At 42.2% G+C, this 26647-nt stretch overlaps 1 protein-coding gene across 1 annotated transcript in view; it reads right to left on the bottom strand.

Annotated features, from left to right (window-relative positions):
- The window catches only part of gli3 (GLI family zinc finger 3), a 164203-nt gene that overhangs the window by 111407 nt on the left and 26149 nt on the right, over positions 1-26647 (bottom strand). The window contains exon 2 of the mRNA XM_061965256.1: positions 17056-17229. Coding sequence (XP_061821240.1) covers positions 17056-17188 — 133 coding nt within the window. The 5' untranslated portion in view covers positions 17189-17229. The remainder of the gene's footprint in view (positions 1-17055; positions 17230-26647) is intronic.

The raw sequence follows: 26647 nt of genomic DNA, 5'->3' as shown, positions 1-26647 counted from the left end.
TCTCCCTCGTCCCTTTCACACACACACACACACACACACACACACACACGACACACGCACGCACACACACACACGCACACGCACACGCACACGCACACACACACACACACACACACACACACACACACACATAAGCAAGCCCTTCTCCCTCCCGCTCTCCCAGTCAAGCCCGGATTCATTAATTTTCCTCCTGCTAAGTACTTTATCAATGACTGGCGCTGGTCCGAAGCGGTCTCTTCCTGCCTTCTCCATCTACTGCTGCTGTAGATGTGCTCTCATAACTGCTAAACAGTTCAGTGAACTTAAGTGGGACACCACAGATATATTCTGGAGTTTGAGAAAATTTACAGGAAAGTTGCAATAATGCAGTGTTGATTATGAAGTGATGGCACATGCAAATTACTGTGGCTGTCCCAGTGTGACTGTGTCGAAAGGGGTCTTTCATTAAATCAATAAACAGTCCATCTCGCTGAAGTCGGTCCAGCTTATGTTGCCCATCTATGTCAAACAAGTCAACAAGTACCGTATTTTTCGGACTATAAGTCGCAGTTTTTTTTCATAGTTTGGCCGGGGGTGCGACTTATACTCAGGAGCGACCTATGTGTGAAATTATTAACACATTACCGTAAAATATCAAATAATATTATTTAGCTCATTCACGTAAGAAACTAGACGTATAAGATTTCATGGGATTTAGCAATTAGGAGTGACAGATTGTTTGGTAAACGTATAGCATGTTCTATATGTTATAGTTATTTGAATGATTCTTACCATAATATGTGACGTTAACATACCAGGCACATTCTCAGTTGGTTATTTATGCGTCATACAACGTACACTTATTCAGCCTGTTGTTCACTATTCTTTATTTATTTTAAATTGCCTTTCAAATGTCTATTCTTGGTGTTGGGTTTTATCAAATACATTTCCTCCAAAAATGCGACTTATACTCCAGTGCGACTTATAGATGTTTTTTTCCCTTCTTTATTATGCATTTTCGGCCGGTGAGACTTATACTCCGGAGCAACTTATACTCCAAAAAATACGGTACTCTGTTCTTCTTCCGCTTAGATCGTTGTCGACATAAATGGTTGTTGACCGCTTTTGTTGACAATGAATTTGAGACCAAAAGGGGTAATATCTATTTTTTTTAAATAGGCCAGTTAATGTCGACATGTGTTATAAGCAGAGAGAAACCGCAGCACTGCTATAACTACTGTTTAGTTACACAGAATTAAAACGCGCACACAGTAACTTCCTGTTCATCATAAAGTAAGCTTCAAAATAAAAGCATGACGGTATTAACCTAGATTCTACCATAGCAACAAACAAAATGCACCCGTTTTCTTTTTTATATAAATTGTTGGCCACTCAAAAAACAAAAGCTTGTTATATGTCTTTGCAGTCAAGACATATAACAATATTACTCCGTAATCTCAATTAAAATATGCACAAATGGAGAAAAATAGGAACCATTGTACTTTTGTCTCTGGCAAAATGCACAAGTACAGTACAGGCCAAAAGTTTGGACACACCTTCTCATTTCAATGTGTTTTATTTATTTTCATGACTATTTACATTGTAGATTGTCACTGAAGGCATCAAAACTATGACACCTGTGAAGTGAAAACCCTTTCAGGTGACTACCTCTTGAAGCTCAATGAGAGAATGCCAAGAGTGTGCAAAACAGTAATCAGAGCAAAGGGTGGCTATTTTGAAGAAACTAGAATATAAAACATGTTTTCAGTTATTTTACCTTGTTTTGTTAAGTACATAACTCCACATGTGTTCATTCATGGTTTTGATGCCTTCAGTGACAATCTACAATGTAAATAGTCAAGAAAATAAAGAAAAAACACTGAATGAGGAGAAGGTGTGTCCAAACTTTTAGCCTGTACTGTAATAATGCAAGTAATGGTTACTTTCGGTTTTGAGTATGTCGACAAATCATCAGTGAGCCAGACCCAGGGACGTCGACATAAGTGGGTTCTTCTCTAGTATACTCGTACTAGCTAACTAGTGCAGAATTGTCGGCCCCTTGTTGTCTGTTGTCTGTACTGTTTAAGAGCCACCTGTAGCCAAGTGTTAAGTCCATGCATGACATCACTCACACATTTGCAAGTGTGTGCACGAGTGAATAAAAGAACCGTTCACAAAGACGTAAACTCAGTGCGTTGGCATCCAAACCTGTCCTAATTTCTCACATCTCCTTAAACCAAGTGCTTTCACATACAGTCAGGGACCTGTGACCTATCACACGTACGAGGTGCGAGAAGATAATCTGCATCCATAACACTGCATTAGTCTCAGACTAACGCCCGCCGCTAAACATCTACATTACACGTCAAAAGAGGGGCTGCACGTGAGTGTGACAAATTTGAGTCAAACGAACAGCACAGTCGGGCCTTTCATGCTGCAGCTGGCAACACTCCTGCTGTCTAGCCCATCGCCTTTGGACATGAGGAATTTCTTTACCAGCGAGCATGACAATCACAATTCCAAACCGCAAGCCAGGTGCCGTAAAAATAACATTCTAACTACTTGGCACCCACAATGAAGAGCTGTTCTGGCCATACACTGAGTCATTGGTGTTAAAATCTCAAGCGAATCACATCAAGTTTTGGCTTCAAATACCTGACACATGATTTTGAATAATGTCAGTTCATTTCATGAGAGCTCAGAGGTGCAAATTTGCCTCACAAGGAATCTTTTATAACCTTCTCAATCATTTTGTGCTTTTAAAACCCCCAAACATCATTACTACTTGTGTTTGCAGCAAAAATCAAGACTAGACCCAGACTGTTTGATAAATACCGCGCAACTCTGCCCTTTGGCCCGCAAAAAACACAGGTGAGATCTGGAACCTGTCATTAGAGCGTCTGCAACAGGCAGGGAAAGCTCAGCAGATTAGAGGATCGGCCATGTTGGCCAAACAGACTGGAGTAGGAGGTGAAGGGGGTGTGGTCTCTACACGGCTCTGGATGATACCCTGGGCCAGCATCAGTCGGGATCAGATAGGCTCAAATCGTCTTGAGTTCTCACTGTGGAAAATAGTTGATAGCGGCAGTGATAAAGTACAGGATCTTAACATTGCAGCTCCATTTTCAGGGGCAGCTGTTTCTTAACATTTTCAGCGTTCTGTAACTCAGCCCTCTGTGTCCTTTTTCTTGTCCTTAACCCATCCGTCTGACTTGCCCAGCTTGTTATCCCCTCCAGACCTATCCTGTCACTCCGAATACCTCTCACCACATTTTTTAATCTGGGCATGACTTCACCATTAATCCCACATTTCACATAAATATGGCTCAAGCCTCATATCGGGTGTCCTTACTGGAATCAGTGCCATGGATGGAAAGTGGTGTTTAAAAACCATCATAGTGAAGGCTCATCGGCTCAAAGCTACTTTCGGATTTAAGTGTGGTATGTCGGTCTTTTTTACTGTCTGCTTCCCATCTCTCTGTCACCAATTGCCCCCCCCCCCCCCCCATCCCCACACACACACACCTCCCGCCCTGTTCATCCCATTCTCGTTTTCTGAGCCCTAATCTCCTACTACACACTCCTTCCATACCACATTTTGTTACTGCTAACTCTATTCATGTCTGCATCCACTGTAACTGCCCACCCCTCCCTTTTGGGCTCCAATGGAGTGGGGGCCTTTTGGACTCACGCAGCCCCACGCGGAGCTGTCCCAGAGCCAAAACTAGAAACAAAGAGCCCACAGAGAGGTCGAGACATAATGTGGAGCACTTCTGACAGCAGTGAAGATGAAGTCATGAGGTCACCATATAGTTAATAATGATGACCCCCACACCCCCACCACCATCCCACTAACACTACCACCATCCTATTCTATCCAGTTGTGTGTGGGCATTATTTGGTGAGAGGGAAAATGTGTGTGTATCAACAAGTGTCGATGGATGAAGAGCTTTAAAAAACGTAATCAGATACTTCGTTGGTCCCTTTGAGGCTACCAGAAAGAGGAAAACAAAACTTTTGGCTCTGCTCCAACTAAGTTAAAGTACAGCCCGTCACAAAAACCCGCCTCTTTCCTTATTGGAGCTTGTCTGACATGAGACATGTCTCAGCAGTAATGGAGCTGTCGGAGTGAGGCCCACCCCCCGGACACTGTTAGCCTTTAGTTTTCAAGTAAGGTTAGATGGGGTAAGGCCTAAGTTATTCTTTTGCATAGTCACTACGCCATCCTGTCTGATGCCGTCTCGATCCTTTTATAGGTCTCCATCGGTGTTGAGTGTGTGATTCCATATCTCTGCCGAAACTTTTGAGGCAGGCCTATTCAACTGGCGGCCCGCCAAAGCTTTTCATTTGACCTGCCGAAAATCACCCAAATAGGCTTGATGAAACCATTCAAACTAGGGTTGTTGTCCATGTATGCAGTACTCCCACCACCCCACAGCGGGTAACAGTGAGGCATATGTGTCACAATGAAGCAGCAGTGGGGTGAGAAGAAGAAGACTACTCAAAAAATGGCACTATCGACTAGGGCTATGAATCTTTAGGCACCACACAATTCGATTCGATTCGATTCGATTCTTGGGGGTAACAATTCAATTCAGAATCAATTCTTGATTCAATACAATACTCGATTCAAATCTAACACTTTTTTAATAACATTAGACAAATTAGACAAACTTTATTGATCCACAAGGAAAATTGTTCTTTGGGTGCCAGTTCTATGATTAACTAAATTCCATCCATCCATCCATATTCTACCGCTTGTCCCTTTTTGGGGTAGCGGGGGGTGCTGGAGCCTATCTCAGCTGCATTCGGGCGGAAGGCGGGGTACACCCTGGACAAGTCGCCACCTCATCGCAGGGCCAACACAGATAGACAGACAACATTCACACTCACATTCACACACTAGGGCCAATTTAGTGTTGCCAATCAACCTATCCCCAGGTGCATGTTTTTGGCGGTGGGAGGAAGCCGGAGTACCCGCAGAGAACCCACGCAGTCACGGGGAGAACATGCAAACTCCACACAGAAAGATCCCGAGCCCGGGATTGAACCCAGGACTGCTCGGGACCTTCGCATTGTGAGGCACATGCACTAACCCCTGTTTCACCGTGCTGCCTGATTAACTAAATTCCTCTATAAAATATATGAACAGCTCTAATACATTTCTTCATTCCTTAAAAACTGGTTTTCTTTAATAAAATTCTATCCAAACATTTAATAAAGTCAAATACAAATAAGGCAACAAAAGAAGTAGCCAATACTTCTCTTTCTTAAGTAAATCTGTACAGCAGATATTGTCATCTAAAACAACAATAAGATTTGCCTAAGTGGCTGGATAGGACAGATTAAGAAAAAAAAAAATCTTTTTTTTTTAAAAACTTTAATAGGTTGTTTAATTTCTATATGCTTAAATATCTGTAGTTTATTGTGTGAATGTATTAACACTAAACCTTCAATTTTATTTATGTAAAATACACAGTGGACATTATTCATGTAAAATACACAATGGAAATTATTTATGTGGAATACACAATGGACGTTATACTTTTGTAAAGCTTATTTTATGTTTATATGTTCAGTCTTACAAACCTAAATGAAGGAAGAAATGTAAAGAAATAAAACGGAGGAAGAAAAATAATTCAAAACAAGGAACATCAATCCTCAACAAAACTCTTGGAGCTCCTATTTCTTCATCGGTCCAGCTGCACACGCTAGTAACGAGTGGAGAGGGCAGAATAATGAATTAATTGACAGTGAAGTGTGAACGCCTATCTGTTTACTTTGCAACCAAGAGAACACAGTTTTAAAAGAATATAACCTGCAGAGACACTTTCTGACAAAACATCCAAATTTCGCTGTTCAGCCTCCGAGCCCTTGGACTCTTAAAACTGCAGCCCTCTTCATTATGTAGTTGAATATTCCTGCTTTAGGGCCACTGTTTTACACAAACGCAACTTAGTAAACACTTGTCGACTGCTTAGATCAGGGGTACCCAAACTTTTTCCACTGAGGGCCACAGACTGACAAATCTAAAGATAAGGGGCCGATTTTATTCTTTTACCTTCAAAACCAGTACAACAGACAGTATAGATTGGAAGAGAAATTGCAATTCCGGTACAAATGTCATGTGAATGCTGAAGAGCCAAAGATAGATAGCGTCAATACTATGCTAGCATGTAAACAATAGCACGTTATACAGTTAACATTAGTGAAATACCAAAATATATGACTCAGAGGTGTATACCTGCTCGATTAGCTAAAATAGCTAGTATGCTAATGTTAGCATGCTAAATTGCTAACTGTAACCTGTGTCAAGTACCAACATGTATTACTCTGAGGTGTGTTATTTGTTTAAAATGGTAGCCTGCTAACTTTAGCATCCATCAAGTACAAAAATATGACTAAGGTGTATGCTAGTTTAAAAAAGCTGCATACTAATGTTAGAATGCTAACAGGTGTCATTGGTCAAGTTACAAAATATTTGACGGTGAGGTTTATACCTGCAAAATTATTCAAAAAGCTAGCATGCTAATTGTAGAATGCTAACGACTGTGTGATGGGCTGGTAAAAAAGTTATCTACGGGCCACAAATGGCTCCTGCGCAGCACTTTGAACACTCGTGGCTGGATGGTAAGCTTCCTACATTCCTAGTGAACAAGGCAATTTAAGACAGACAGAGAGTGGTATTGAAGTGGAACTAATCAATGTGTTACAACAACCACTTTTTTTGAAAATGTTGATCTGAAATGGGAGGACAATGCCTATGCATTGTATTGTGAAGTGAAGTGAAGTGAATTACATTTATATAGCGCTTTTCTCTAGTGACTCAAAGCACTTTACATAGTGAAATAAATAAATAATAAATGGGTTGTACTTTTCTACCTTCAAGGTACTCAAAGCGCTTTAACACTACTTCCACATTTACCCATTCACACACACATTCACACACTGATGGAGGGAGCTGCCATGCAAGGCGCTAACCAGCACCCATCAGGAGCAAGGGTGAAGTGTCTTGCTCAGTACACAACGGACATGATGAGGTTGGTACTAGGTGGGGATTGAACCAGGGACCCTCGGGTCGCGCACGGCCATTCTTCCACTGCGCCACGCCGTCCCAATATCTAAGTTACATTTAAACCAGTGTGGGTGGCACTGGGAGCAGATGGGTAAAGTGTCTTGCCCAAGGACACAACGGCAGTGACTAGGATGGCGAAAGCGGGGATCGAACCTGGAACCCTCAAGTTGCTGGTACGGCCACTCTACCAACCGAGCTATAACGCCCCGTATTGTAAATTGTAAATGTATTGTATTGATACCAAGTACAAGAGCCGTCGGTACAACAATGATTAAATAGAGATTTTTTTGTATTATTGTAATTTTTTTTATTGTTTATAAACCCAGCAAAAATGTTCCTGGGCACAGAAGAACTTGAATTATTACCAATGTATGATCCTGTAACCAGTTGGTATTGGATTGATACCAAAGTTTGTAGGATCACCCAAAACTTATGTAAAGTATCCAAACAGCAGAAGTGTTTATTTGCCTTTTAGCAGAAGTGTAAATAGAACATTAAACAGAAAATAACAATATATTATTAACAGTCAACTAACAAGTAGATTAATAATACATTTTCTACTGCTTGTCCCTAATAATTTTGGCTAAATAATAGAATGGGGAATGTCACAATATGTTACTGCATATGTCAGCAAACAAAATAGGAGCCTTTGTTTGCTTACTTGCTACTAAAAGAGAAGTTGTCTCACTGTCTCAGTTGTTCACTGTCTTCTTTAATGCCAAAATTATCATTTGATTGCAATAAGAAACATATGTTTAATGCTTCATAGGATTTTCTGTTAAAATAAAGCCAATAATGACATTTTTTGTGGTCACCTTTATTTTGAAAAAAAGTATCGAAAAGTATCGAAATACATTCTGGTACCAGTACCAAAATATTGGTATCGGGACAACCCTAGTTTGTATTAATAAATATGACTGGAACATTTTAGTATTATGTTTGTGTTCAATTACAGTATGTGTGTTTATCCTAAACATTCCTGCCACTTTATTTTGCGCACTATAACATTTTTACCAAGTCTTTTTTTTATGTTTATCATAATATTGTACCGTGGCCTTAATACCGTGATATCGTAGCGTGAGATTTTTATCCTGTTAAATCCCTACCTATGGATGAACCAAAAAGAAAGCTGTGCATCAAATGAATAGACAAAGACCAAAATCAACAACAGGGGCGTTGATATGGTGAAAGACGCTTGTTGCACACCCTTGAAGCAGTTGCTTCACATTAGAAAAACTTGCTCAAGTTCAAGTTGCACTGCTGCTCTCCTGTAAGCTACAGACATTTGTTTCCCCGCAACTCTGTGTAACACATCTGAGTTCAATTCTCCGCATGCCCTCTCCTGGAAAATCAATCCCAACTTCTCTCCCGGAGCTCTCTCTCTGCAAGGGGATTACACCCTCCGTCCCTCCCCAGCTCCAACCCAGCAAATGTTTTTTTTTATCAGCTGACAGCCCCCTACTCCAATTCCTCGTCTTCTGCTGCCATCTAGGAGGAGAGACTCACGACTCCGGCGTGGATGTGATCCTGGGCTCTTTCTGCCAATAGTGGCAAGTCTTTTCACACTTCAAGTCTGAGCTATTTACGAGAGCCCTGGGAGAAAGATGGTGGGAAGAAGCGAAAGCGGAACGCTGCTGCCTTTCCACGTCTGCTTCCAATCAATCGCCAGAAATCACTGCCATGCTTTCTGGCCTTTGATCCGAGCTCCTCTTTCGCACGGCGAGCAGCATAGGGAGGACTGGGAGGGAGGGAGAAGGGTGAGACGCGAGGCCCAGGGGGAGTGGAGGTCAGGGGAGAGAGATTAAGAGGTACGGGGCCTCCTGCTCATGCTAACCTGAAAGCATGTCTTGAGTTGATCAAGTTTGTCAGAGGTTGAGACACACAAGCTTCTGGCAAAGGAGAGTGGAGCGCTACCTTGGCAGAGGTCGCAACCCCACCTTCTGATCATGCGTTTGGAGGCAGTTCATGTATGAAGGGTCCAGAACTTACCCCCACCAAGCAAACACAAAAAAAACACTGTTGGTGTGTGTCTGTCAGGAATACCCAAAACTACTTTTGGGTTGGAAAACTTTGCATTGAACTTCTCCTTCTAATGAATTTGTTTGGCAGGTGCAACCAGGTTGTAATGCACATCACTGCCATGTTCAGATCTGGAGTGAAACAAACACAACTCACACTTTCATAATGTACATTTTTTGCTAACATTTAAAACTTTTGTGAGAGTTAGAGCATGTTTACAAACTCTATTTGTAAACTGATTAGCACTCTAACCTACAGTATGTTCATTGTCTAACAAAATTAAAACGTAAAACTAACAAAAAAAAACGGAATCTGTCATATTTTGTGACCTTGGCTGCAGTCTGCACACTACAGGCTCCCAGTCAAGTTGTGTCTATTTAGCCTTTTATGAGCACGTCCAACTAAAATCCACAAATAATTTCTCAGCCAGACTAGAACCTTTAACTAATTATATGTTCTCACCACACTCACATGATGTGTGTCAAGGAAGCATTTAAAACCCAAACTGGAAAATGTTTTTGTCATCTTTGATTTTATTCTGATCAATACCAGATGTGGCGTGCAAAATCTATTATATGGTAACATCCTTTATTGCATGAATAGAAAGGCAGAGCAATGCATTGCCACCGTGACTTTAGCGAGGACCTGAGAGTAAAGGAGCACAACAGCATGCCAGGGGAAGAACACACCATAATAAATCCTCACGGCAGGTTCAGGACGCCCCTGCTTTTGTTCCTATTGGCAGTAGGGGGGCCACTGATGCCCAACAAAAAATACGAAAAACTATAAGCATAATCAAGCACAGTTTCCCCACTTTAAGGGTTTAACCCTGCCCCTCCCGGTCTTGGAGGAATGAGATGGAGTATGGGTGGAGTGGTGTTGGGTTGTAGCTTGGCTAACCTTAACCTTTGACCCATTACATCATTTTCCCAGGCCCAGTCAGAAAAAGCTCATTTTGGGGGAGGCTAATCATTGGTTTAGGGATTAGTCTCTGATCCCGGTGACCTCGTTCTTATTGGCTTGTAGAAATGACCTCTGGTTCGTCAAAAAATCTATTGTGATGTCCAACATGAATCTGAGTCGATTATAAATCGTCGGACAGAAATCTTTCTTGTCTGGCGTCGCATCACTTTTCCTCAGCGATGAGTTCTTAACTGTCAAAACTTTGACAACTTTCCATGGTATTTTGAAATCTTTACTGAAGTCCAAAGTTGCTCAACCCCCCAGGGCAAAGCAGTAAAGACATTTCTGGCCGCACCTCCCCAGTCTTCAGGCAGTTGAGGCAAGCTTGCATCTTTCAGTAGAGTCCTGGCCGGACGGAAGTCTGCCAGACAAGAAGGTCCAAGGCTGGGCCAGGCAGCTCATGTTCCCCTCCGCCCTGAGTAGCAGCGAGGCTAAGCTAATCCTGCGCCTCAGGCCCCAGTGAGGTGGCGCTGCCAAAGGCTGTCCTCCTGCTGCTGCTGCAGGAAATTGCCTTCAGTCCAGAGATCCATGAAATGACTGTGACTCACTGGTGAAATCAAAACACACCAACTGTGTGTCTTCAGGTACATCCTCAGTTATATTGTCCCTTCAAATTTTACACTTCTCATGTATTTTATTTATTATTTATGCTGCTTACAGGGGTTTATTGGGCACAAATAGCCAGCTTTGCTGTGAGAGGTTGTGTGTCAGCCTCAAAACGCCTCCCCCTTTGTGCTGTTTGACCCCTGGGGCAGGCTAAGCTCCCTTGAGGTCCCTTATCCTTCTATCAGTCCTCTCTCATTAGCCCCACAGACCCAGAACCTGGAGCGAGGCAACATGAAGGGGGCCCCTGCTTCCTCCAAATACATAAAACACAAATACAGATGGCAGGAGTGGTTCTGAAGCACAGATCACTCGGTGAACATCTCCTGTGTCCGGCCCCAGGTCAGATGTATAGTTTTTATCCCCAACCAACAAAAGAGAAGATTGTTCATCCCTTTGGCGGCAACATGATGAGAGAGGAAGAGAAGGTGGAGAAACAGTTGATTATGAGTCCCATCAAGTGATCAATGATTTCATTAACAAGACGGATCACACAGCTGTCACAGATGTGACACCGGCTGAGGGATGATCTGCTCTCGAAGCTCCATTACACCCAAAGTCTACCGTTCTCCCACCCTGACCCTCCAATATCCCTCTACTGGCAACTGGGGGGGAAAAAAATCGTAATGGTGCGTGGCGTTGACGGAAGGTGTGGTGGGGGGGCGGGGGAGTCACGAGAGGGAGAGGGAGGGAACGGTGGTGTAGGGGAGAAGGAGGGAGGAAGAAAAGTGGAAATCCATTTTGAAACCCATTTTCAATTAGGGGTCCACAAGCTGTTATCACAGGTGTCCCAGAATGGCGGTCCATAAGTGAAAATGTCTCCTATCCGTTTCTGAAATGAAACCTTATCTGGGAGGCACAAAGATGGCGGGGACAGCGTATCTGTAAATTACTTTCCATCCCCGCTGTTAACGGGAACTTTATTTCTGTCAGATGACACCCTCCTCTATTTACTGTTGATCATTTAAATGGGTGCCTAAAAAGAAGCTGGCCCCATGTGACCCTGTATCCCTCCCGCCCCCTTGCTTTGCTCTTCACCTGTCAGATTTTCTTCCCAAAGCAGTCAAGACTTCCCTTTATTCCTCTCAGCATTCCATTTGCTCTCTGACTTTTTCTTGCTCACCCCTTCGGTCGTCTTACAGCTGCTGTGAACCGCAGATAGGGTAACTCTCTTCTATTTGAATCATCAAGTTATCCTACACTAGTGAGAGTCATTTACCCAAATAGCAAAGACATCCTCCATTTTTTTAAACTCTGGGGCCAAACAAAAGAATAAGGGGACTTTGTGGTCCACCTGCCCGTTGAATGATGACTATAGGAGGGGGATGGGTCACCTCCCCTATCACCCCCTCCTACGGGGCGCTCCAATCACGGCATTGTTGAGGCACAGTCGGCTCTTTTGAGCTGTCAGGCAAGAAGAAGGGGTTGAGGGAGGGGTGGACACGCAGATGAATGGCACACAGGATGAAGCCACCTTTCAAGCAACCACGTGGGAAAACTTTGCCAAGACTCAATAACGACTTCCGTGCCCAACGCCTAGGAGAGGACAAGTGACGTCTGTAAAGTCCCTAGTCCCTAAAGTAAAGCTGAAAATCCCATCAGATCAAAGTTCTATCGGACCAGATCGACTTTTCTGTGCTTGGATTTCGGGCGACAGGGTTTCCGCCAGATCAGGAGACTGTCCACTGAGGCTCGGCAGCTGCTCACAATTACCTTTTTGTTTGGAGGGGAGGGGGGGGGGGGAAAGGGGGTTAAAGTTGAGGGTAGGGTTACACCTGATAAGAGGTTATGAGTTTTGGTGGGTGAGGGGGTGTGTCGTCTTGGGAATGTGCCGTAATTAGAACCACACAAAGAATGTGTAAGCTATCTTATGATTCCGAGAGAAGGAGGCCTTTCATCACTGAATTTGAAGGAGTACACACTTATGAGTAAAATACATACCAGGTGAGCGATTATTCCCATTAAAACCTTGATGACCGTGTGCCGAGACGCAATGCATTGCAAAAATCCACAATCAGGGAGCCAAATTATGTCCCTGATTGTTCCACATTCTTTCCTTCTGCTGCCCCCTTGATTAATTAAAAAACATGCTGGCCATCTGGCAATGACTAAGATCGCTCCTAAGATGCTCAGGGATGTAGTACTTTACCCACTTCCTGTGATAACTCCAATATGGGGGGAGAAAGTCACGGCGACGTATTTATCCTACGCTGGACTGTTTGTCTTCCATTCACACTCGGGATTATCCCATTTGACATCAACGCACTCGAGGGCACGCTGACAGAAGCCTCCTTCGGGCCGTCCACCTCAAACCCACCTCCCCCCCAAAAACATTCCAAATCCTCTCGCTGCTAATGAGCACAGCTGTCGCTTCAATGCGGCGATGATCTCAACTCTGGGTTCTGTTTGTGTTGAGAAAAATGTACCAAAACAAAAAAAGAATATCCTCCATTCCAGCATCTGAATTAAGAAGGGAAAAGTGGATGACGACAGGCGTAATGAGCACTTATAATAGCATAAGTCGAAGACATGAGGCTATGTCAACAAGCCAGCCAGTGTTGTGTATGACTCACAGGGAAGCATGGGAAAAGAGGTAATGCAAACAGTCACAAGCGAGGCTAAATCTTTAAATACAGCTTTGGGGAGTTGCTCCGGAGAAATGATATCATGGTAACCAAAACAACATCTGCACTTACATATGATGAGTGATGAGTTGATGTAGCCATAACACACATTTTGACAAAACTATACAAGCTTATATAGTAACTTTGGCCTTGTTCACCCTGCAGGTCAATTCAGATTGGTTTGCCTATATGTGACCTGTTTCAAGTTTTTCATGTCAATGTGAACTGTACAATTCCTATTTTTTCAAATCCGAACCAGGCCTCTTTCGTATGTGGCTATTAAACAGATATGCATCTGATGCAACTGCAGTATGACCGATCGGGTCGCGTTTATCCGACCGATAAGTTATTAAAAATTATTTGCAAAAATAGATGGTGGCAAAATAAATATTTGACAAATGAGCAGAAAACGAGCGAAAATAATGTTTTAAGAACTCATGTCAATGTCCACTCCTGTCTTTGACTGCTCGCCCACACGCCCTTTGAAGAAGATGTCGAAGAAAATGTCCCACAAACTGCGAGAGCCAAACTTCTTGCCCTCTTCCTTCTTAATCTTCTACGTGCAATAATTTGATTCCGAAAATGTTGACTTTGATTGATTCCTTCCTTAAACACTAGGGGTGTAACCGTATTGTAGATACCGTGGTATTGCGGTTTCAAAATCATCGCAATAATGCTGCATTCCATTTACTGGGAAGTGGGAAGTCGGAGCTGAGAATGACGTCACACCCAAGTTGGAAATCAATATGGCCACATTCACGAAAGTTATTTTTGCGCTTGCCTTGTCTGAATATAAATAACTTGTGTGAAAATATGCACTCTTTACAGCGTATACACCACATGAAACAAATGCGGTTTACACTACAGTGACGTTACTATATATAAACATACAACAATACATTGTATATGGCTGATTTACTGCGATGAAAACTTATCAGAAGCGCAAATAACGGATATTATAGAAATAGACATCATTGTTTACATCGAGAGCAGCCATCTTTGAAACTAACTCGTGGGTGGTAGGAATGCTCCGACTTTCCGAGTCGAAAATCCAACCTCGAGGGGCATTCCAGTTGAAACTTCGACTAGGAACTCGGAAATTCCGACTTCCCAGTACAAATTGAACGCACCATAATGCTGTGACGGTGTCTGACGGTATGGAACGAAAAGTGAGCATAGTTTTTTCTGATGCTTTTGCGTTGACCGGTCTAAAAATAAACTACATCTGCCATAATCCTCTGTGCAGCGCGGGACCAGGGGGCAGGACTGGAAGATAGGGGCATGGAACGCAGTAAAGGGGAGAGAAGGAGGAAGCATACGAAAGAAAAGTGATCAAAATAAATAAGAGGAATTCTTTTTTATGGACATTTCCTGAACATTTCATTAAAGTCCATTCATAAGATTTGGAGTTATGTTGCTGTCAAACAAACCCTGGCGAAAACATAACTTATTTGTTGAAGATACTTCTTTGTCTGCGATCTAAAGCGCTACCTTCGTCTCAAGCATTTCCAAGGCCACACAGCGGGTCACGGCGCACCGCCGCGCAGAGAAAGCGTCCGATCGGAGCACCGACTCTGCACACCGCGGGAAATATGAGAAGCTACTTGATAAACCATCACTCAGAAGAGATAACTGATCATACATTTTTGAGGGTATTTAAATAAAAGTTAAATTGTCAGATATTTGCTTGAAACAGTGGATGTTTCCTCACAATTCTTTGCACTTAACAATACATGTTTGTAGTACGGTTGTACGGTATACAGGTACTGGTATAGTATCGCGGTACTAATGAATCAAAAACGGTGCTATACTCTGTTTGAAAAGTACCGGTTCCCCATTTTCTTTTCTTTTCTTTTTTACGAGCATGACGGCACGTCGTTAGATCATGACATTGCTGGTTTTACGAGCAGCGGAGCATGTTCGGCAACGCACAATCACGGAGTACTTACAAGCTGACACAGTGTGTAGACAGAAAAGGGAGAACGGACGCATTTTGGCCTAAAACCTAAAGATAAAGGTGAAGCTACAAACACTGAAACACCCTCAGGAAGAGGTGCCTTAAGACATGGCTAGCTAGCTAGAAGCTAACGTCTATCCACAGTCAGCAGTGTTTTAGCTTCTTCTAAATCACTAATCCTCGCCTCCATGGTGACGAATAAAGAACGTTTCTTACAAGTATCATCGCTACAGGACGAGGAATAGCTAAACATGCTTCAATACACACCGTAGGAGGATATGATAGCTAACCGCTAACAGCAAGCTCGCACCCCTGAATGTAAACAAATGCCATTGGTGGATCTACACCTAACATCCACTGTAATGATACCAAGTACAATAACGTATCTAGTCGATACTACTATGATTACATCAATATTTTTTATCGTCACAAAATCTTTTCTTTTTTTTAAAATAATTCATATTATGTTTATAAACTCAGAAAATATGTCCCTGGACACATGAGGACTTTGAATATGACCAATATAGGATCCTGTAACGACTTGGTATCGGATCAATGCCTACATTTGTGGTATCATCCAAAACTAATGTAAAGTATCCAAACAACAGAAGAATACGTGATTATTACATTTTAACAGAAGTGTAGATAGAACATGTTGAAACAGAAAATAAACAGATATTAACAGTAAATGAACAAGTGAATTAATAATCAATTTTTACAGCTTGTCCCTCATAATTTTGACAAAATAATACAATGAGAAATGACACAATATGTTACTGCATACGTCAGCAGACAAACTAGGAGCCTTTTTTTGCTTACTTACGACTAAAAGACAAGTTGTCTTGTATGCTCACTAAAATTGTTATTCGATTGCAATAATAAACATACGTTTAATGCACCGTAAGATTTTTTATGAAAAAAAAAAAGCCAATAATGCCATTTGTTTGGGGGTCGCCTTTATTTAGAAAAGTAGCGAAAAGTAGCGAAAAGTATCAAAATACATTCATATTGGTACTAAAATATTGGGATCAGGACAACCCTAGTTTGTTGTAATAAATATGATTAGAACAGTTGAGCATTATATTTGTCTTCAATAACTGTAAGTGTGTTTATCCTAAGCATTCCTGCCACTTCATGGCATTTTCACAAAGTCTTTTTTTGGGGGGGACAATTCCACAATAATATCATACTTTGAGATTTTGATACCGTTACCTCCCTAGTAAACACTGCAGCGTGTGTGACGTCATGATGTCATGTTTTCATGTGGGTGAGTTTGCGTTCAAGTTACACATCGCATTTTTTTGTAATGTGAACTTTGTAACGTGAACGACTACCGTACATAAAAAGATCGAATTTGACCAAAAAAAATCATCATTTGACATCCTACCATACAGTATAAACGTAGTCTTTTTAAATACACTTTATGATGTCGACGCTGCTAGCTAGCTTTTTAGTCAGAAATCATGTGAAAAATGCATAGCAAACACACACACAAACACACTGACTTAAAAACATCAACAACTAAGCTGAAGGTAACATTAGGAAAATAGATTATTAAAACATAGCTTGTTAAAGTTAGCGTTAGCATCAAATGTGGCGCACAGCCCAACTATAGGGGCATAAGTATTGACAAACATCTTAATTTATCTTCTTAGCAAGACATTTTGGACGATCGTATGCTAATAGGAACACTTTGGGGAAGACCCCCGATCAGTTGTTTTTTGTGTGTGCATCTGGTTTTCACATATCCCTTAAACAAGAAGAACGGTATCCAGCCTGTGTGCAGTTATTCAGTCCAGAATTAATTTTACATGCACTGGGAGAGTCTGGCGTACCGTTAGACGTGGTGCTGGAGGCCACTGCCTTCTCGCTGATGTCATTGCGCGCCGACGAGCCCTTGGTCGCCACGATGGTCTCCACCCTCTTCTTCTTTTCAGCTGCGGAACTGGCCTGGGACTGGGTTTCCATGGCGAATGGTCATTCCTCAACACCGCATGGAGACAGGATAACTGGGGTCGAGGAGAGGAGAAGGAGAAGCTGCTAATACAACGGTTGAAAAAGCTTACAAGTTAGCTAGTTTGGGTCAGCGCCTAATCACAACCCTATTAGTCAGATCCACACATTGTTAACTAAGCAATTAAAATGTTGTATTGCGCCCAGCCCTCATTTCTACTAGAATTTGCATGCGAAAAAAGTTTCTTTGTCAATCTGTTTGTTGTTGGACACTAATCCCGATTTTAAAAAACAAAATTGGTGGCCACTTTGTTTCTGGGCTGAACTATTCATGCCAGAGTGAATGACATAAGTAGAATCAAATGGATGCCAATTTTTATCAAAAAGTAAACAAACCACTCACTAAAAAATGTCGACTGTAGGCAAGCTTTCTAGCTACGTAGCTAGCTAAATAACCAGATTACTCGTATCCTGCTTCCTGCTTCGACTAATCTTCCCTGCTACGCTATTTAGCTAGCTGTTCCGCCAACTAATAACATAACAGTGAATTATTAATGTTAGATAGCTGGCTACATACCAATAATAAAGACCTTTGTGTGCAGTAGTTCCCGTGTGTTTAAAAAAAAAAAATGAAATGTTGCCAGTCATATAAATAAAAGACACATATCTGAGCTCTCTTTTCTTTCTGTCAAAGTAGTTTTCATAAAGATGAAAAGTTGGAGACTGGCTATCTAACACTAATTTAAACTTTGTAAAAAAAAAATTTAAAAAAAAGGTGTTTATTTTTTTTATTCTGGTAAGATAAACAGTAAATACTTTTATTTAAGAAAAATATTAATTTTATTCAATTAAATTTTGTCATTTTGCACAAAAATTGATAATTGAACAATTTGTTTGCCATATAGTTGTATTATTCCAAAACGTGTGCATATGTTTAAATTCTGGTTGGAGTCTAAAAGTATAGAAACAGTATGTGTGTAATATGTCAGTGATCAGGTCATACAATCTACAAAGGTTTAATTGATGCAACTGGACAATCTGAAACATCTTCAACAAACAAGAACAATGCAGTTGCCTCCAATTAACCTTTGCGGATATTATAAAACTCCTTTCACACATCTAAAAAGGGTAAAAACAATCGTGTCGACCAGCCCTGCAAGGTGTCCCTTATTTTTTCCCCCTATATGTAACTAACAAAGACTTTTGTTCTCAGTAGTTCCCAGGCAATCTGGACACAGTTGCTACCTACTTAACTAATGAAGATCTATCTTACCTGTTATGCGATTTAGCTAGCTGTTCAGCTTACTCATAACATCATACTGAATTCTTAATGCTAGTTAGCTGGCTACATAACTACCTAATAAAGACCTTTGTTCTCAGTAGTTCCCGCTAAATCTGGCTACAGTAGCTACCTACCTGTATCAAACTTACTTAAAAAAACTACCTTCCCTGCTACATTATTTAGCTAGCTGTTCAGCTAACTCATAACGTGTCCTTGAATTATTAATGCTAGTTTAGTTAGCGGGCTATAAAACAAACTAATAAAGACCTTTTTGCTCAGTAGTCTCTACTAAATCTGGCTATAGCTACCAAGCTACCTAACTAATAAGCTATCGTCCCTGCTACACTATTTAGCTAGCTATTTAGCTAACTCATAAAATCCCACAAGATTCCTAATGATAGTTAGCGAGCTATGTAAATAACTAATAAGGCAGGACGTTTGTGCTTACTAGCTCACACTAAATCTGGCTACAGTACCTAGCTCAATAACTAATAAATTCATAAGCGCCGCTAACTTATTTACTCTAACTTCCTGAAACAAAAAACACACAAAACAAACAACAAACAGCAAACACAATAAAGCAAGATTTTGGATCTGACAAACAAAGTCAAGGTGTGTGCAGATCGTCATGCTCGTGTCAGAGAAAAGGAGAAACCTTAGGGGTATATACCAGAGAAAGAGAGAGAGGAGAGAAAAATCAGTCCGTGGAAAAACAAGGATTGTTTGAAGGGTCCAGTTGGGAATATCATGATGCCGGGCAATTTTTCTTTTAAAGAATAAAAGGTGGTTCAAGTTAATGTTGTCTGTAGGTTTAGAAGCGAGGGATGCATGAAGCGTGGCGTCTGCCGGGTTCAGCACCTCAGAGGCCGTCTACAAAGCCAACTCAATCTAGGCCAGGCAGGTCTATGATTAGGGAGACAACAGCACAACTAACCATTGACACTCAAGAACAGCACGTCCTCGTTTTGGTCCTCTACTTTAATAGACGCCGTCATTCACGGAAATATTTACTAATTAGCCAACAAAGCCGTTAAATTGCCGGCCAGTCTGTAAACAAGCGTAGATACACACGTTTTATTGCAAGCAGACTGTTTGGGGGTCTAGAGAGGAAGTAGCTCAGGCTAAACTTCAGACAAACACTGTGCGCTTTGTTTGTTTTTCACCATGTCATCTATTCTGACCCGCAGCAGCATCTGTAAGCAATTGCCAGTTTGCAGACGGAGGAGGGGGTTGAGGGTAGAAAAACACAGACAATTACTCCCCACCAATCAAAACAGAATCAAACAATGTCGTCTAATGGCTCCCACATGAGCGCACGTTTGAGAAACGGTGCTTTTGTGCGTGACAAAACTGCTTTCCAGTCAAATGGATGCTACTGTACTGCGGCGTGTCAAAATAACCCATGTTATTGTTCTGCTGTTAATAAGATATGCGCTATGAAATAATAGATTACAAGTCCTTACATGTCTTTGGAATTATGTTAGCAGCCCGCTGTGTAAACATCCACCTCAAAGCTGTTTATCTGCAGGCCTTTTCAGACGTTGAGATGTTTGTAGTATGTTCAAACAGGTGTTGATTTTTACGTGGCACTTTGCAGAGAGCTGTTTCTAGCATTTTGGTTTGCGGCCTCACAGTCAGGAAAGTTGAGGTGATGCAGTCAGGGGATCAAAGATTGAATCTCTGTTTGGGGGGTATTCCAGCTTCCTGCAGCATTCCAAAAAGATGGATTATAGGCTAATTGGAGACTGTAAATTGTTCATAGGTGCGAATATGTCTATATGTGTCCTGTGATTGGTTGGTGACCAGTCAAAGGAATACCAACAGAAGTAGAAGTTACTAACTTTGCAAAGGAGAATATTTTCTACAACCCTTCTATTAGCTCTCATTACATGTCCAAAGTGGGTTTTTTATTGGCTTTGAGCAATATTGTAATATTGTGTTACGTTACCCCTGTCAGGGCGCGGTCGCCACAGCGAGTAAATCACCAGTGGTTTTGGCTTAGTTTTTACCCCGGATGCCCTCGTTGACGCAACCATGGCCTAGGACTGAACCTAGACCTGAACCTGTGCCATGAAAGGCAGAAGCATGAACCATAACACCACCAGGGATATAACTGACGACTACAATACAAAAGCTGAGATATCAATTTTTTCTTCAAATAGATCAGCATATATCGATAGGGGTGCAGGCAAAGAACTGTCATTTGTTAATATCAAGTCTGTCCATTTTTTTTAACAAGCTGCATAACAAACACTTTTTATTTCCATTTTTAAAAAAGTCCTCCCAGCTGTTCTGCCCTGAAGAAAGACCTTTGGAAGTTTCTTTAACCAACTTTCTTCCCTATTGGAATCTGTTTTTGTGTATTTGGGATCTGCATAAGTCCCGAAAATTAGAAATCAAAGCATGGAGGCATTGCAGAGATATTGATAAAATAATCTTGCCTTCCTTCATACTTCCTCCAAACGAACCGTTTGTGTTTGTGTGTGTTTGTGTGCAGGTTGAGTGCGTTGTGTTTGTCCTCACCAGCTTTTTATTTAATATATGGTTAAATTTTTAAGTCTTTTAGTTGGATTTATGGTTGGTCGTTTTAGTCCTTTCAGTATTTTTTACAAACATTTTGCCTGGAGGAATGAGGACGCTATTTGGGTACATCTGGCATGGTACATCTGGCAGCCAGCTGGGGCCTGTCCATCCCTTGCCGACCTGTTGGGGACCACCGCTGCCTGACCCGGGAACTCTGGAGCTGACTGCCGTTGTGGTGTCCTGGATCCGAGTCGGTCCTGTGACAAGCTGTTCCTGCGTACCTGCTCTCGCCGTGTCTGCTTGGGGGCCACCGCATTGATACACCTGCCTGGACCGGGAAATAAGGAAGACACTTCGAACTTCTAGTTCTGGAAATTGTTTTTCCTGCTGTCTTGGACTTTTTTTTTAAGTGTTTTTTCGCTGTGATACTTCGACGCGCTACAATTCAGTACCTGTTTAGACGTGACGTCCTAAAACGTCATCGTCGACTTCAGAATCAAAAATAGACTCCAATATTTCCAAATTGTGATGTTAGCGGATTATCCATATATGGGGACAAGTGGGAGAAAATGGATGGATGGATGGTAAAAATGTATCAAAAGAACTTAGCGCGAGTCCGCCCTTGTAGCCTGACATTGGAGCCAATAAGTTCCTATTTTTTCTCAATCCTCTCGTGAGGCAGACTGACTCGTACATGCACATGCATCCTACGATGTTGCCATTTCTGATATACAAACTAACTTATATATGTCAGTAGACTCACTATGAAAGCGCTAAAATCTACAACATGGATAAAGGGAAGAAGATGCAGTCGAAATAGAGGCACATAAAGCAGCGTATTCTGAAGAGATGGTCAGAAAGCAGCTTGAAGATGGTCTGCTAAATATAATCTATGGAAAATTGTGACCAAAGAACCACCATAACATGTCATATAGACCACAAGGAGGTGTTTTAAATGTTAAAAAAAATCATAATGTTATGTTTTACAGATCGTCTTCAAGCCGCTTTCTGACCGTCTTTTCAGGAAGCGCCGTTTTGTGGGCGGTTTACTCCCCGCCACTTTTGTTGACGTTTTTAGTTCAAGTTCAAGTTCAAGTTAAAGTCCCAATGATTGTCACACACACACTGGGTGTGGTGAAATTTGTCCTCTGCATTTGACCCATCCCCATGTTCACACCCTGGGAAGTGAAGGGAGCAGTGAGCAGCAGCGTGCACCGCGCTCAGGAATGATTTGGTGATTTAACCCCCAATTTCAACCCTTGATGCTGAGTGCCGAGCAGGGAGGCAATGGGTCCCATTTTTGTAGTCTTTGGTATGACTCGGCTGGGGTTTTTTACCGCTTCTACAGCGAGTCTACTGACAGATTAGGTTTGAAATATATATTACTTTGTATTAGAAATGACAACAACGGATGCATGTGCCTGTTGTTGTCTGCCCCACAACAAGAGAATAGCGAAAAAGGAGTTATTGAATACAGCGTGGTACTACAATGACGGACCCGTGCAAAGCACTTTGGGTAAATGTATACCATATATGGATAATCAGCTGACTTCACCAATGGTGAAAATGTCACAAATTGGGCAAATTCCAGACGGCTCTTTTGGACAAAGTATGAAAGAAGGCAAGATTGTTTTATAAATATCTCCGCCATGTCTCCATGGTTTGATTTCACATTTCCGAGACTTATGCAGATCCCAAATACACAAAGGCAGGTACCAATATGTAGTAGAAATGTTTTTGCATAATAGGGCGCTGTCACGCCAAATTTCTTCCCCCTACTAACACCCCCCACCCCCCCCACCCCCACCCCCACCCCATTTACTTCCGGGGTCATTTCCTCTTACTTACGTAATTTCCTCTTACGTCATTGACAGCGATCGATAACACTTTGGCTTTGACACAGGACAGCAGCACACACAATATTGTAGTGAAATGGTTTCAAAAATAATGTTGATTTAAAGTACAGACATTTAACAGTATTATATATTCATTAATATTTTTTGCACGTTACCAGCGGCCCTAACACTGCGCCTGAAATTTTCCCTAACACTCCGCCTGGAATTTTTCGAAGCCTGCTGGTGTTTGACATAAGTCCCCTGGGAAAGATAAAGACAAATGTCATTCAGTGACACCGCCATTTTCAGGAGATTTGGATTCTATCGATCGCTGTCAATGACGTAAGAGGAAATGACACAAGTAAGAGGAAATGACGTAAGAGGAAATGACCCCGGAAGTAAATGGGGGGGGGGGGGGGGGGTTGTAGGGGGAAGACATTTGGTGTGACAGCCCCTTTAAAGCACATTTGTCTCTTACAGCCATTACAATTACATGCAAATGTCTCATGGCCAATTTGCGAACTAGGCAATGCTGTCATTGTGTGACCCTACCAGCACATTGTCACAAATACAATGCATTTCGGTGGGAAACACTGGTATGCATCCATAAGTGGAAAAAGTGTGGAGCCCCTGTTTTAGGCTATGTCTACACTAAGCCGGATAACCCCTTAAATTAATAATTATTTAGCCTAATCCCCGTTTCAGCCACACTAAACTATCGTTTAAGGTCCCCCTCCTCTGACAATTTATTACACGGGTAAGTGCTCCGTGTATTTCTTGAATCACTGGCTCTTAGCTTTGTATGGACTCATTGATTGTTTACGAACTGAGTTCGGACAGAAAGTGACGCCAGAAAGACCACGCCCCACACAGGAAGTGACGTCAGAAAGAACGCGCCACAGCCAGCTTTATAATAAAGCGGTTTCGTAACTCGGAGTTAACCACTGGAAATATGGAGGCGAGTCATCCAGACATGCCCGTGTTTCTCCTTCCGTCTGTACAGACGCTTGTGGAAATCACACATGAATACCTTAAGAGAAAGCGATTGCAGCTATTTCGGATACAACACTTCTCAGACGGCAAGAGAACTTTCAAATGTCCGGGTCAGCTGTGATTCTAATTACCGAAAAACTTTGTCCATTTGTCGAAGGAGAGTCAACGAGAATGCGGGCTCCCGTGGATGTGCTAAAAAAGGTAGCATGTGCTTTGTATTACCTGGTCGTCGAGGAAAGACTACGGAAAACAGCGAATGCTTTTGGACTGGCAAAGCTGACTGTATCAGTTATTGTCCGCCATGTACGTATGTCGCGGATTCAACGTCTGGGTCTAGAGTATATAAAGTCACTAAAAACGAATAGACAATGAAGGTGAAGGCAAAGGAGTGAAGAGTGTCCTTTGATTGTTGTAAAATGTTCTTTGTCACATTGTGTACTTTCACATGTTTATTAAAGATTTGATTAATTTATGATGTCTCAGGTGTGATTCACTACAATAGAGCCCCACAGCACACTGGATTCCAGTTAATTGAAATACCACAACACTGGATATTGTTCAGATAAGTCAAATTTAAGAACTTGCACACAAAGCAACACTGGAGGTGACAATGACGTGCGCATTTTCTGGGCATGCGTAATAGGTCGCGCCGCGCCGGCGGACGGAGGGGGAGGGGGTCTTAAATGGTGGCATTGTTGTGTGTGGACACGGATAAGGTTAGGTGGGATTTACCCTGGATAACCTTATCCGGGTTAGTGTAAACGGGGCCTTAGACAGTATGTGGTGTACCCAATGAAGTGTCCGGGCCTGGGTTGGAGTGAGAATGGAGGAGAGGGGGCATTCCAACAGAAGCATTCCCAAGTCCGGGTCAGCGGAGCGTGTCTGACTGGCTTTTTGTGTTTGTAGGGGCAGGTCCAACATCCCCGAAAGCAGCAATTAAAAGCAAAGACCTTTCCACCCGTAATCCCTCTGACCTGCGTGCTGCAGATGTTGCAGCCTGCTCTCTCTCTCTCTCTCTTGCCGGGTCACCGCCTCAGAAATTTGATTTCACATTATTGCTCAATTAGCGCATCTTTATTCGCAGTGTAATCCCTGCGCACGCAGTGAGAGCGAGGCCATTTAACAGGTTTAAAACGCCACAATGTGCACTGTTCGGAGAGGGGGCTGGAGGGGGGGGGGATCCTTATTTTAGAACCACATTGAGCAAATCAATTTTACATAAATTATACGCTTCGCCACAAAAGCGGCGGGTTGAAAGTCAAATGGAAGACATCAAAGCGACGCGGGAAAAGAAACTTTTGGACACATTAAAGTTACCTGCTCTCTCTCTCTCTCTCTCTCTCTTAAACACACACACATTACCAAACACAGTGGGAATTTATTTTTCTTAACTGCTGAAGTGTCTTCTTAGATTTGGCACACCTCTTCACACATGAGGTGCTGTATTTGTGTTCATTTCATTAGGGTGACTGTTCAGCGTCAAACCCCCCCCACACACACACCCCTCTAAAGGGGGTTGGAGGCTGGCGGCGGCAGCATTCATCATCATTACATCAGCGACCACCGAGATCTGTTATCTGACGCTTATCAAGAGTGCACCAAGTTGGAGGGGAGGGAAGAGATGGAGACGATTGCAAGCATAAGCGGGATAGAAAACAGGAGATGGGGGGCTGGGGGGGGTTGGATAGAGAATGAATGGGGAGAGTGTGTGTTTACTGTGCCCCTGCATGCCTGTACATGCTTTCCTGTGTGTGTTTTAGCTAATTTCACAGCTATGCCAACAGCATTAAGGTTCTACTGCACAGCTGGAACAACTAAAAAACACAGGAGGGGTGTAAAGAAGAAAAAAAAAGAAAGGGGGAGGGGTGCGTCTAAACCCTGGAGCCAGATTAGCCCGAATCTAAAACAGAGCGGCGTGCATGTGTTTGCATTGGATAAGGTTATGGCGTGAGGGATGAGGGCCCCTTCAGGAGACAAGCTGGAGGACAAGTCATGGGGTTCACGATCCCCGCTGAGGAGGTGTTTCTCAAACTCATTGACTCTCCGAGGAAAACCACAGAATTTCCACGCCGGGCTAACAGCTTCCCCTCGACCTCATAGAGGGAGGAGGGGGACGGAGGGGGTGTGGAGTGTGGTTTTGGTGGCTGACGTTCACCAGCGAGAGCAAACACGGCGCCCAGATGGCACCGGGTCTGGCCTCGCAGCTAACACGGGGACCAGCCCCTCCAGTGAGGGCCATTTAGCAGGAATTAGTCACACCCCGCCACACACACACGTATATCACATCTACTGATATGCGTATGCAAACTGGTTAACACACGGCCTTTTCACCCTTTTGTGTATTTGAACATGCTTGAGCTGGTGAGGCTGTTGCTCATTTACATGTTGCTGAAATATTCCATGAGGGAGTTCTACAGTTAGTTTGTTAACAAACAAAAAATCTGGAAAAAAAATGCAGCGACCTACTAGATCCAGTAGATGGCGCTGTGATGAAAAAAAGCTGTTCTTATTGTAGCCTTTGCTTGAATTTGAAAACTATTGAGTAGAAAACATTGCCTGGGGTAAGATAAAGACACAGAGCACATAACGTTATTATAGATAAATATAAATGAAATGTTGACTTAATAATATTTGCATCATTATTAAATAAAAAATGTATATGTATGTTTAATAATTAGTTTTTCATACATCTAAAACCTCAACAAAATGATATATATGTGTGTAATAATCTTTTTTAAAGTGTATCTTCAAACAAAAATGTATATCTGTATGTATACATATATATATATATAATTATTTTTCTTAAATCTAAATATTAATTATCAAGTAAAGTTACACTTA

Source organism: Nerophis lumbriciformis, linkage group LG07 (assembly GCF_033978685.3).
Source record: "Nerophis lumbriciformis linkage group LG07, RoL_Nlum_v2.1, whole genome shotgun sequence".
In the NCBI taxonomy this organism is placed as follows: domain Eukaryota; kingdom Metazoa; phylum Chordata; class Actinopteri; order Syngnathiformes; family Syngnathidae; genus Nerophis; species Nerophis lumbriciformis.
Note: the sequence above shows the minus strand (reverse complement) of the source record. Positions and strands in the feature narration are given on the sequence as shown.